The sequence below is a fragment of the Aegilops tauschii genome, chromosome 6, assembly GCF_002575655.3.
Source record: "Aegilops tauschii subsp. strangulata cultivar AL8/78 chromosome 6, Aet v6.0, whole genome shotgun sequence".
Taxonomy (NCBI): domain Eukaryota; kingdom Viridiplantae; phylum Streptophyta; class Magnoliopsida; order Poales; family Poaceae; genus Aegilops; species Aegilops tauschii.
The window spans coordinates 480,821,341-480,835,432 of NC_053040.3; the positions used below are offsets into that span (position 1 = coordinate 480,821,341).

Genomic DNA, 14,092 nt, shown 5'->3' on the forward strand with positions numbered 1-14,092 from the left:
GCACAGCCGGCAAAACAACCACACATGTGCGAGGCCGCAATGGCTTATTGGTAACATGGGCTGGGCTTTCTTATTTTTATGCGTTGATAAAGCAAGCATTAGGCTAATTAAGTTAATTACTTCCGGCCATTAGCACATCTGCAGTAAAATAACTAGTACAGCCCGCTGCAAATCCATGGGTGGCGGGCGATTGGCAGGGTCTAGCCCCTGCTCGCCCCCCGTCTCCGCCCCTGGTCTTCACTGTCGACCCGCTGCTATTGCTGTCTTCGCTTCGGTATCCACGAAATCGGAAGGGGTGGCCCTTCTTTTATAAAAGAAAAGGCTTGACGGCGCTCCACTGATTTGCTAGCTAGCATGCATGCAGTGCAGTTCAGACGAAGATCTTGAATTGCAGGGTGTTAGATACTCCCTCAAGTATGTATTTCTTCAACAAGTATTTTCAGACGGAAGGAGTAGTACTTGCATAGACCCCGGCCACCGTGCTAGCTCGCTGGCTTTCTCTTAGTTGTGGTGTTGTTTAGGTTTTTGCCTCATGGTGTGCATTCCGATGACGTGTGTAGCAATGGGTTTTCTGGCGGTGATTTGGACTCGCTTTTCCTTCTTTTCCATCTCATGTTAAACTCTGGACTTCATCTATTTCTGTTATGATTAATAGAAGGGGGTTTAGCGTGGTTAAGGAAAAGAGTGTGAACATATCAACTTGGTCAATGCATTTTTTTTGCGGGAATGGTCAATGCAATTTGATGACTCATTGACCGTTCCCGCAAAAAAAGAGAAGGTCAATGCAATTTGACGAGTCGAAATATAATCACAAGCAAGTCACATCACACGCATGCATCCACGTACGTCGAGTTTGTCTAATGAAAAATATCTTGTATGTGTCCAAGAAGAAAATATGAACGCGGCGCTAGCAAGTTAACTAGAGTTTTGTGACCTCTTTGTACGTAAACAACTCAGGCAACTCCTTACCGATGCATACGTGCATTTGGGATCAACACACGCACAGTAATTCTGCACATACCCGGATAGAGACGGTGCCTTCTTTTTTTTATCTCTTTTCAAGCGTGATGGTGCACATTTATCTTTCCCTAATAATAAAGCGGCTATTGCTTCTGCCCACTCACCATCGCGCTTTTTTTAATAGAAAGAACCTCATCTTTTCTAGAATAAACCCGCAGTCCAAAAATAAGTGAGAAAAAACAATTCAATGATTCGCTTGTCTTCTGGTAGCCCGGCCGGGCCTTCGCACACGCCCCGCAGCCCCAGCCGTTCGGCCCCGATGGCTCAGGACGAGGGGAACCACGGTTGGCCTGCGGGCATGGCCAAGGCGAGGCGGAGCTTGCAGCAGTGCGCCCTGGGAGGCGGTCGCAAGGTGCAGAGGTGGGTGGCGGTGGGGCAACAGAGGAGGAGCAAGGAGGCCTTGGAGCTCGCGGACGAAGCTGCAGTCGGTGAGGAGGATGTTGGCGCGGGTGGTCGATGCGACGGAGAACGTTGCACAGGGGCTACCCAGCGGCCGGCCATGGTGGTTGCGGCCATGGGACGTTTTTTCGCAACTCACGTCGTGACGCACGAGGCGCAGGCAAGGAGAGGCAGGGGGTTCCAGCCGACAAGGTCCGACGACGCGGCAGATGCGGAGCCATGGGAGGAGGGAGTCGGGGGAGATGGGGATCGAGCGGGGCTCTCCCCTGGCGGCGCGAGGTGGAGGGAGATGAGGGGTAGTGGGGAATCGAGAGAGTGGAGGCGATCGGGCTAGGTCAGGGGATTAGGGTAGATGCGGATGGGGCTTCGGCAGGCCAGATGGGTTGTGCACTACTTCTCTCTCTCTCTCTCTCTCTCTCTCTCTCTCTCTCTCTCTCTCTAAATTCTTTTATACTAGAAATTAGAAAGAAGAAGGAAAAAAAGAGAAGGATGGAAAAGAAATTGCTAGTGTGCATGGAAAATGTTGGAACTTTTAATGTAGAGCCTAAGATTTATACTTAGCCCAACAAAAGAAATTTCACCCAATATGGAAGAGTTGAATTCAAACTCACAAGTTAAGGCACACACGGCGGACTAAAAAAATGTGTTTCAGGTCCCACCTTATAAATTATTCTTTTAATTACACCTTTTCTGGTATATAAATTATTGCAACGTCATTGATTTAATTTATTGGGTTAGAACGGGTGGTTCTTTTTCTCCCGTTGCAACACACAGCCTCTTTTGCTATTCTATTACTCCCTCCGTCCCAAAATTCTTGTCTTAGATTTGTCTAGATATGGATGTATCTAATACCAAAACGGGACTTGATACATCCGTATTTAGACAAATGTAAGACAAGAATTTTGAGACAGAGGGAGTAACTACCAAGAGAACAGTCGACACGTGTTTTTTTAGCTTGCCAACTCGTGTTATGTACAAAGTACGCCGTGTCGCATGCGTGAGCAAAAGTCGATCTCTCCAAACAATCACCGAAAGGTAATCAGCTGCGCATAGATATCATCGACCACTTGGTCAAAAGATATCAACGAACCTAGTACCCGTCTAGTGTCTATTGCCTAGTCATTTCTGAATCAATTAGGCGATGACTGGATACATAATCACGGGTCATATACATGCACGGCTAGCTAATTGCATGTTCCTTCCCTTTAAACCCATCGGTCGCAAAAGTCATATTTATTTGTCATGCATGCACGCATGCATGCATTGAGAAAGCATGCACGCATGCATGTAATACACACAAAGGTGCTACTCGTAGCTAGTACCTGCCACCCATTTCTGCGTGATTAACCAACCGTAAGCCATGCCTTTGATAGGCTGCCATGGTTGTTGGACGCGTGCATTTATTTGGAACACCACGTAATTGTATGGACCCTTGTCATATTTGTAAGAGTATCTACAGCCGGACGCCCTATATCCGTCTCAAACGCTCGGGCAGGCCGTCCGGCCACTGACCGATCACAAAAAACTGACCCAATCAGACTTCTCAAATTGAGGGAGTACATACGTACGCACGTATACGTCAATACGTGCATGCATACGCACCAATATCACGCGGTATAGGTTGGTGCATGCATGCCTGGTTGTTGAGGAGCTTGGGAAACTCGGCGCGTGTATTTCCGTTGGGCGCATTGAAGTTACCGTGGACGGGTTCGTACACGACGGATCCTTCAGCGGACGCTGGTCGGCCGCCAGCCGGAATCCCGGCCGGGGAGGAGAGAGGATACGTGCGGTACTCTGCTAGCAAGCTTTGGCGTTTCACAGTTGATCTTGATCGGCGCCTCACTGCAGTGCAATACGTGTCTTGTCGTGGCTGCTGCATGGCTAGGACTACACCATTACTTCCTGCGCGATTTGGATCAGCCAGCAGATATACACTCCAGCGATGATGTCATTTGATTTGATCATATTTGTTGTTCGGCTAGCTACCTCCAACGCACCTAGATCGTGCCGGTGCAGCTTGCAGCTAGCAGCCAGCCAGATATTTTGTATGTATTGGTACGTAAGGAACGACCATGAGTCATGGGTGTCCTAGCATTGGCAAGTGTAGTGTTGCTTCCCTCTTTCCCTTTCAAAAACAATTAATAAAGGACTGGACTAACGTCCAAACGTTCTGTTTTCGAGAGTTAGATCCGAACGCCTCACATTCTTAGCAACTGGCTGCGAGCCATGCGAGCATGCATATCCGTAAGCAGGCCACTATAATTAAAAAGACAATCACATGCATGTAAGACAAAATTAATGACATCACTCTATATTCTTTAGTATATTTAACCTTCAGAATATTTTATAGCTCAAACCGTCGGTCCAATTAAAAAATGATTTTACTTAAAAAATCCATCGTGACGAGAGCTTCGAAACTAGATCCGAATATATAAGATTTTTTAGGGTTGGAATCATGCGAAGAGGTGCCACAGGGGGGCCACGAGGCATCAGGGCGCGCCCTGTTGCCTTGTGGGGGGGTGGGGGGGGGTGGGGAGGGGGTTGTGGGTCTTTTGGTACTCCCTCGAAGCTTCCCGGGTCTTTTTCCTCCCAGAAAAAATCGTCAAAAAGTTTCGTCACGTTTGGACTTCGTTTGGTATAGATTTTCTGGAAAACCTAAAACGAGCAGAAAACATCAACTGGCACTGAGCACTAGATTAATATGTTAGTCCATGAAAATCATATAAAAGTCATATAAAAATGCACCAAAACCTTATAAATTATTGCAAACATGGCACGGATACTTCATAAATTATAGATACGTTGGAGACTTATCAGCATCCCCAAGCTTACTTTCTACTCATCCTCATATAGGTAAATGATAAAAGAGATAATTTAGGTGTGAATGCTAGCATAGTGTATAAGTTTGATCAATAATAATGTTAATCACTTTTCCTAGCATAAACAACAACCTTTTCTCATAAAACTCATCATGATAAAGTAGCAATCAATTCACATGTTATAGTTCAAACAATGCATTCTCTTGGATTTTAACAACCTATGTTCTTAGTCACCAAACAATTACAATTCATATTGTTTTCTAAAAAGTCTAAATAAGAGCTCCACATACTCAATTATCATATAGTCTTCTATGATTGGTAATACTCAAAGCATACTTTTAGAACAAATAGCATCCATCGAACACAAAGAAAGATAGGGGCTTAATGTTTCGCCTCCCAACTTACTTATCATAGAGATAATTGTGAGCAATAATAATTCACAATCAAATAAATTTAACTGGGTATATGCATTTGGATCTTTCCCCACCACATGATGATTGCGAACTAGAGAATGATTGAGGTTGGAATAAGAAGTTGACTCAACAAAAATAAAATTGACACAAAAAGTAAAAGATATGCCCTTCGCAGACGAAAGCAGGGTTTTGCCGAGGTGCCATAGCTCATTACTTAAAACAGAGATGAATACATTTTGAGTCTCGTGCTTTTCCTGTCAACGCCACGACAAAGGATTTCAATATCTTCCATGATAAACAAATTAGCGGAGGTTCCCATGCGAAAATGAAAAGTTTACTCCCCCTCAACCATACAAACACAAGCCATGGCTAGTCGAATTCACGAGTGCCCTCCAAACAATCAACTTTCTGGGGGGACTTTGTTTTATTATATTTTTATTTAATTTTTTAATAGGATTGTGCATACCAATTACCAGCCTCTCTCATGCAATGACAAGTGAATAAACAACCATCATGAGAATAACTTGCTTAGCATGGAAGATACTGACCGCCACGTCGCACCATGAGCGGTACACGCACAGACAAAAGATGTTTATTTGAAGGTTTTAGAGATGACATATGCAAATTTACTTGGAATGGCAGGGTAATATCATATATAGGTAGGTATGATGGATACTCATGGAAGAAACTTTGTTCATGGATTTTGGATGCACAAGCAGTATTCCCGCTTAGTACAGAAAATTTTGGCTAGCAAAGATCCTAAACAAGCACCACATGTTGGAGGATCCGTGACAATATTACTTCTATGCAAATATACCCGAATATATATAACTCATTACGTTGTCTTCATTGTCCAACTTCAAATAATTTGATCAAGTTTGAAAATAATTAATGGGTATTTACAATCATAAAAGATGTCCAAGATAATATATTTGTATGTGATACTAATCATTCATGAATTGCTTGTATGACCAATATTGTGATCGTCAAACATCAATAAATTTTACTTTCTACACTCAATGTGAAATTACTACTAAGCATATGGAACAAAGATAATTTCAGATTTATGATATTCAATTCATTTCAACAATTCGCTCGTAGGATATAACTGAAGCACAACAGTGAATGACAAACTACTCCAAAAGATATAAATGAAGAACAATGAGTAGTTATACAATTATGTAGCTATGTGAAGACTCTCTCCAAATAAAGATTTCAGATCCAAGTACTTTATTCAAACAACAAACAAATATAAAAGGGCACTGCAAGAATATCACATATCATGTGAACAAATAAAAACTTAGTCTCAACCGAAACTAATTGATAGTTGTTGATGAAGAAAATTTGGATACCTACCGAGGCATCCCCAAGCTTAATTAGATGCTTGAGACTTCTTAGAATATTATCTTGGGGAGCCTTGGGCATCTTCAAGCTTGAGCTCTTGTGTCTCCTTAATTCCTCTCATATCACAGTTTCTCCTAAATATTAAAGACTTAAACCACACAAAACTCAATAAGAACTCGTGAGTTAAGTTAGTATAAATCAACTCAAAGCCTTATCATTCTCTATTGTAACAAATCACCAAAATTATAATTAAACATTGCACACTAAATGCCTCTGCATATTTAATACTCCTATCCTCAAATAGAATTATCAAACAAGCAAACATATGCAAACAATGCAAACATAACAGCAATCTGTCTAAACAAAACAGTCTGTAAAGGATGAAGCAAAAATCATACTTAGTTAACTCCAAAAAATTTGAAAAATTACCACACTGTGTAAAAATTTCAAGATTTTATCATTTTATGACTATTCATATATATTCAAGACATAACATGAAACTTTCTGTTTTCAAACAACAGCATATAGACTTGCAGACTGAGCATGGTAAAGACTATACTTATCACTTTTGGTGAAATGAAGGATACAAACATGATTCTAAATATCAGCAAGCAAATAAAAATGAAAGAAAATGACACTCCAAGCAGAACACATATCATGTGACGAAATATAGTTCCAAGAAAGGTTGGAAAAAACGAGGTGGTTGGCCTTCGCCTAGTGCTTAGGTGGTGCTTATGCGCCCTAGGCGTGGCCTAGTGCCTAGGTGGTGCTTATGCGCCCTATGCGTGGCCTAGGCGGTACTATAGTTTTACTATCAGGGTGTATTTGTGAGTATTGTATGTGTGCCGATATTAATTTAAGGCATATAAATAAGTTAACTGCCAGCTACTGCCATTGAAATATGACTCGTTTGGCATATCAGTGTAATATGACATGATTCCTTGCTTGGTTAGACAATTCCTTGATTGCCTTGCCTAGACTTCCATTTATGCCCCAGACGAGGCATTTGGCCATCGCCTAGCGCCTAGGCGTGCCTAAGCGCCTCCTAGGCAATGCCATTTCCAACAAAGGTTCAAAGTGAGGTTACTGATAATGCTGAAGACGAAAAAGGGGATGGCATCTGGGCATCCCTAAGCTTAAACGCTTGAGTCTTCCTTGAATATTACCTTGGGGTGCCTTGGGCATCCCCAAGCTTAGGGTATTGCCACTCCTTATTCTCCTCATATCGACATCTCACCCAAAACATGAAAACTTCAATCACACAAAACTTAACAGAACTTTGTGAGATGGGTTAGTATGATAAAGAATAAATCATCAGTTTGGTACTGTCAAGACAAGTTTCATAATTGTTCCCACATAATTCCTACTGTACTCCATCATTTTTATATTGACTAATATAAGCCATAGAAACTATAAAACAAGCAAACTATGCATTAAAAACGGAATCTGTCAAAAACAGAGCTGTCTTTAATGATCTGAACTAGAACCATAGTTATTGTAAACATTGCATGAATACTTCATAAATTATAGATACATTGGAGACATATCACCCCCCTGCAACCTTTTTCTCAAAAGTCCAGAAACGGCCTTTGTAGCCTAAGTCCATGAGGATGCAAACATCAAGTGTGTCTCAGAAACCTTGTATTTGAGCATTTGTTCGCTGTCCAATTCCCTCGTGTTCATCTGGACATAGACCTTCATTGAAGTCTCCCATGCACAACCATGGGAGGGCGTTCGAACTGCTTATATTTTTTATCACAGTCCTAGTTTGATGACGCATGTGTGTTTGTGCTTCTCCATACACGCATGTGAGCCTCCACGATCCTTGCCCGGGTCCTGAACTGGGCAATCAATATGATAAACAGAGTAAATCATTTTTTATTGGATTGTTCCAATAGATCCATATTCCTAAAAGCAACCAAAAGTAGGTATGTGGACCAAGTGGTTATCTCTGAATTGGTGGAGTCCATTGCTATGCGTTGTGCACTAGAATTTGCTGAAGAAGCAGGCTTCCACATAACTGTCATAGCATCCGACTCCGCCACTTTGGTCAGCAAAGTGTAAAGTGATGCAATGGACATGTCTCAAATAGGTGCCATAGTTTTCGATATTAAGAGTAGGGCTCCCAAGTTTGTTTACTCATGTTAGTTTGTCATGTAGTATGGCAGCTCATGTTCTGGCAAAATTATAGGAACACGATCTTGGGTCCTGTTGGTTTAATGAAGTTCCTGAGTTAATCAGGACCATTCTATGTAACGAACAATCTATGTTTGTCTAAATGTATCTGGCATTTTTCTTAATTTTTTGTATGGTGATACAAATAAGAGGCACGTGAATAGACCAAGCAAGCTAGGGTCTTCCCAACATAAGACAAATGTGGTTGCACTGTGGCATTTGTCTTATTGCAAACTATATCTTTATCAAAATTGCCAAACCCTGAGTGCTGGCTTACCTTGACTTGACCAAACCAATAAAGGGTCTGATTAAACAAGTTTATATTTATGTTCAATTGGCAAGCCGGGGTCAAAGAATATAGAACGGCCAACGTCCGGTAATCATGCCCTCTTCGTCGATCGCTTGGTAAACAAGACCTGCAAGGAGCTAGAGCGGGGCTTCAGGAATTGGTTCCAATTTTATATGACCTTCCGTCTTGATTAGCAAGTTTATACTTGTCATAATCTTCCCTTTCATTTTGTCCATTATGTTCTGATCCAAGTCATAGCCATATTTACTTACTATATGAAGAAATCATCACATGGTCTGCATTCTTGTCATATTTTGTATGCAACCATGAGCATTGCCATTTGCTAGCTTCGCATGATTTGTTAGCTCAGCATGATTAGACATGTAGGCTAGTGTTCATGAAGTATACATGCAATGCCTTGATGCATCCATATCTTTTTTTTGCGAATGGATGCAATCATATCAACATGAGCCTAGCAACAATAAGTACCAATAAAAGCATCGTAATAATACGAAATAGCCAAAAATGCATATTGCAAACCATAACTTTATCAAATCGTCAAACCCTCAAAGTGGTGGCATACCTTGACCAAAATGGAGTGCCAAGATCCTCTGGAGCTTCAACACCTAAGAAAAAAGTTGCTAGAAAAAACAAATAAAGCATTTAGGAAATCTCCATAAAGTCAGTGTTACTACCTAGCCTACCTAGAAACATCACAAAATTGGAACAAGCATACCATTGGAAAGAAGATCTCAAATTTAAAACGTGGGAAAAGTAATTAGCTCATTTGGACATGTGGATCAAAAGTTAGAATAGGTCAAAGTTTGATCAAAATAATGGTTTAATTGATATTAAAAGAAATTCACAGAAAGGCCAACTTCGAAGGCGTATTTCCTGGAGGCACTTTCACTTATACCGCCTCAACCCGCGGCATAAGTTGATGACATGTGGGACCGATTGTAAGGTGTAAAGGAGGGAACAGAGAGACATGACTACAACGAGCCTCATCGGCGGCTATCTACAGTGAGAGGGACGAGGGAAAGGAGGGCACCGGAGAACGCAGCGCTTGCCGGTGAGTCCAGCTGTAGTCATTTGGCGGCGACGGATGAACGGACGACAAGGCTCCTCCTCCAAAGTTTCTTGCATACCGCGCTTGATGTCGGCACAATGACGTGTTTGTTTGCGAATATTTTGGATATCTTAGACGCATGAAGAAATTTTAACTATAATTTATATGTCCTATTTGTACACTTGATTACATGTGCGGAAGACTTTTATATAAGAAAGTACGTCGGCTTTTGTGTATCTAGAAGGTTTCCCGGACTCTGATTTTTATTTTAAGTGTGTTTTCTTCGGGAAAAGACACCCGCTTAATTCCTCCTCTCGAACTCCCTGGAAACTCACCGACACGCAAGTGCGAGGGCTTCCTAGCCGTGCCCACCGTCCGATTGCCTCGTGATCCGCGAGGTCGTTGAATTCGGCACAATGACACATCAGTTTTAAGTTTTAGTTTCTAAAACATCGATTTTAGCGTTCGCTCGTACCAAGTTTCAGTAGCTAAATCTTAACAATGTTTTTAAAACTTGTCAAAATGTATTTACAGTGGATCTTATTCAAAAGTCCTCATCACAAGAAACGTGAATATGCGACGAAACTTACTTTGAAATTTATGTTCAAAAGATATAAAAGATGAAAATCAAAATCCAAAAGAAAAAATGGGGTCGGCGCCCTCGCCCCTATCTGCCACAAATCTCCTCCCTCGAATTCCCAAACGATCAACCATCTCTAGAACTAATCCATGAAGGTTGCCGGCAGGAAAGAAGAGTAACAACTTCTAACTAAATTAATTTGACTTTTAAACTAATTAATTACACATTTCTCACAAACAAAAGTTCCAACAAATTTTTTTCACGTTCCAACCATGTCATCGTCAGATACTTCCAATCTGAGAACAGTTCGTCTAAACTTCAAACCAATTTAAAATCTTTCAAGTATACTTCAACACAGGAAATTAAAGCACTCAGGATATGAAGGCTAGGCAAACAAATCCCATAACGATCGCCTCTAGCTACACACTGCACGTCTATCACACATCCACCCGGGTACAATACCACTCAGTAAAAGAGTATATAACCAAAAATGCGCAAGAGAAGATATAAATACTACAAAGCCAAAGTGACCAACAAAAAGCAGTAGCTACACATATCGGTAACGCCTCAAGAATGCTACCTTAAATTACCTGGAAAATAAGTTGCTTGCCTCTAATAAAATCACAATTAAAACAGTGTTTCATCAACATTTCAAAAGCAACACTTTGGATTGGTGTGCCAATTTCATTTACTGAAAATCCCTTGATTTGATTGCATTTTTCAGTTGCCGTAGTTGCCTGATTTGGGTTGGTACATCGGCCCACAGTCGCGCCGTATACATATATAGTACTCGAAGAATAGTCGTTCTGTTGTAGTAATTAAGTTCTACCTAAGTGTACTTTTCGTTCACTAATAGCTCAACATTGATTACGCGAGCTGCTTGTTCTATATATACACCTATCTAGCATGTGATGTGCTCTTGTACCCATATCTGTCAATTTTGAAAATTGTAGAAGGATTAACTAAACCATTTGCGAACACAGGGGGTCGCCATGGCTTCATATTCAGAGAAGCAGGCCAACGGCATTGGTGAGAAACATCATGATCTAGTTTGTGTGACTGGAGCAGGAGGCTTCATTGGGTCATGGGTGGTGAAGGCGCTCCTCCTCCGTGGCTACCGTGTCCGGGGAACTGCCAGAGATCCCGGTAAGTAATACTAGCATCATATCTATAGCATAAATGAGATGCTAACCGTTCTCTAAATATATGCTTATTTAAAAAGTACTATTTATCACCACTTACAGCGGCTAAGGATTGGTTTGTTTTGTTGTTTATGTTAAACAGCAATATACATATAACTCGCCCCGTTCCATAATTATTGTCATGGTTTTAGTCACAACAATAATTATGAAACTGTGGGAGTATGTACCAACTAGCGACTATACGGTCCGGTAGTAAAACGAGGTGACTGATACACGTCTGCTATGACTGTGAAGCTGATCACAAGAACGCCCACTTGCTTGCTCTGGAGGGAGCCAAGGAGAGGCTATCCCTGTGCCGCGCCAATCTCCTGGACCGCGACAACCTCATCGCCGTGTTCAGCGGATGCCACGGCGTCTTTCATATCGCCTCACCGATCTCCAATACGGACCCGGTAAGTTCACAAACATTCTTCTTTTTTGATAAGGGGAAACCCCGGTATATCTGCATCATAAAGATACACACAGCCATTGTTCACAAACACTCTGAAGCTTGAAGATACATGGGAGTGATCTAGTACTTAATTATGAGCTTGTAGGACCTCATGGTGGTTGCCGTGGAGGGAACCAAGAACGTGATCAACGCGGCGGCGGACGCGGGCGTGCAGCGTGTGGTGTTCACCTCCTCCTACGGTGCCGTGCACATGGACCCCAACCGGAGCTCCGACGCCGTGCTCGACGAATCGTGCTGGAGTGACTACGAGTTCTGCGAGCAAACAGGCGTAAAAATCACAGCTCCCCTCTTGCGATCCTGACCCAATCTCAGGCTTTAAAACCTCATTGTGTGCCATGCAGAATCTGTACTGCTGCTCGAAGATAATGGCGGAGATCACGGCGAAGGAGGAGGCGGCCAAGAGGGGGCTGGAGCTAGCGGTGGTGCTGCCTTCCATGACGATCGGTCCCGCCCTGCAGCAGAAGCTCAACCTGGGCATCAGTCACATCATCCGCTACGTGACTGGCGCCAAGAAGACCTATCGCAACGCCATCACCGCCTACGTCGACGTCCGCGAGGTGGCCCGCGCCCACGTCCTCGTCTACGAGTGCCCCGACGCGCGCGGCCGCTACCTCTGCATTGGCGCCGTCGTCCACCGCGCCGACTTGGTGCAGCTCCTCGGCGACCTCTTCCCCGAGTACCAGATAACTGCCAAGTAAGTACGTCAAGACAAATGAATTTCTGGCCGTGCATGCCTCCCTACGAAAGCGATGCCTAACGAGTATTTCGATCATATGGCGTGCATGGCATGGCAGATGTGAAGATGACGGCAAGCCTATGGCCAGGCCATACAGGTTCTCCAACCAGAGGCTCAGGGACCTGGGCTTGGAGTTTACTCCCCTCAGGCAGACTTTGTATGACACAGTGGTATCGCTGCAGCAGCAGGGTCATCTGCTTCTGCCCGCGGTTCCAGGCCCAGAACGTGCACGCCTCTAAAGCAACTGCATTATCCTTATGCACTAATACTGCATTAGCGGAATACCAATAACTTACGCCTGTCTATGAAAATAATCCAATAATATATCCTAAATAAAGTCATGTATATGCTGGTGCATACTATGATACTTGCCTTATGCAGTTACTAAAATGCGACTAGCACCGGCTCATGTGTGTGGAAATTAAAGATCTAAACCCTATATATGTATTTGGTATCCCCATAAAAAAGAAATACTATATATTTTATGCCATCTGTAATAATGTTGGATTATGACCAAATGTAGATTGTTATTCTTTTTGCAATCGTGTGTTGTTATGCTATTTGTAATAGTGGCCCATCATGTATGAATGTGCTATATGCACCTTTTTTTATAACTAATGTGCTATACGCACCTGATGTTACATCTATCTATCTATTATCTATTATTATATAATTAAAACAGAGAAACAATAGCGGCTCAGATTAAGCTGAGAAAAAGAAACGGCTCAGATTTAAAGGTGCCAAGTCCAAAGACGTGCGCAAGCAACATCGATTACACGGACATCAGATTAGCGTCCTCCTATTTCATGACCGGCACAATGGCGACCAGCGTAACATGCACAGCCCATCCCCTAGGCACGAACAGGGGCAGCCGAGGTGCGAGCCCCCCCCCCCCCCCCCCCCTGTTTTTTTCTTTTATTTCTTCTCTGTAGTTTTAGTTGCTTCTTTAAAATAACTTAAGGATTTTGAAAAATTTCTGAATTTCAGAAAATGATCATGAATTCAGAATATGTTCTCAAATACAGATTTTTTTATTTCAAAAACTGAAGATTTTATGAATTTCGATATTCATTTTTTGGTATTATTTATGAACATTTTCTTATTTGATGAATTGTTTTCGAATTTGATGAACAAAATTGAATTCAGAGAGCATTTTTTAAAATAATGGATGATTGTTGTTAATTCGATGGACATTTTTAAATATTATTAACATTCTTTAGAATTCATGATCATTTTTACTATAATAATTTTTTTTGGATTGTTGGAACATTTATTGAATTCGCTGAACGTAATTTTGAATTTGATGAACAAAATTTGAAACCGATGAATATTTTTCTCAAATTCGATGAACATTTTTTTTCAAAAATGTTCACCATATAAAAATGTTCGCAAATTTGAAAGAAAATTCTCGAAATTAAAATAAATGAAAACGTAAAGAAGAAAAGAAAGTGTAAAAATAAAAGACAGAAAACAAAACAAAAAATAGAAAGAAAGATAATAAATAAATAAAAACTGAATGGATAAAAGGGAAAAAAGAGGGAAAAAGGGTTCACGGAAGGTTCTATCTTCACCGGGGAGAAACGCTTGTGAAACTC

The 14,092-nt window shown here is 41.8% G+C and overlaps 1 protein-coding gene across 2 annotated transcripts; it reads left to right on the forward strand.

The window, feature by feature from the left end:
* Positions 1-7,605: 7,605 nt before the first annotated feature.
* On the forward strand, positions 7,606-12,736 carry LOC109781309 (cinnamoyl-CoA reductase 1-like). Of its 2 annotated transcripts, XM_073500725.1 has the most exons (6): positions 7,606-7,620; positions 11,122-11,254; positions 11,545-11,702; positions 11,847-12,029; positions 12,103-12,455; positions 12,556-12,736. In XM_073500725.1, the coding sequence occupies exons 1-6, from the start codon at positions 7,606-7,608 to the stop codon at positions 12,734-12,736; spliced, it is 1,023 nt and encodes a 340-aa protein (XP_073356826.1). The 2 variants fall into 2 exon arrangements, with proteins under 2 accessions (XP_073356826.1, XP_020195504.1); XM_020339915.1 differs by lacking the exon at positions 7,606-7,620 and having other exon boundaries at positions 11,101-11,254.
* The last annotated feature ends 1,356 nt before the right edge of the window (positions 12,737-14,092 follow it).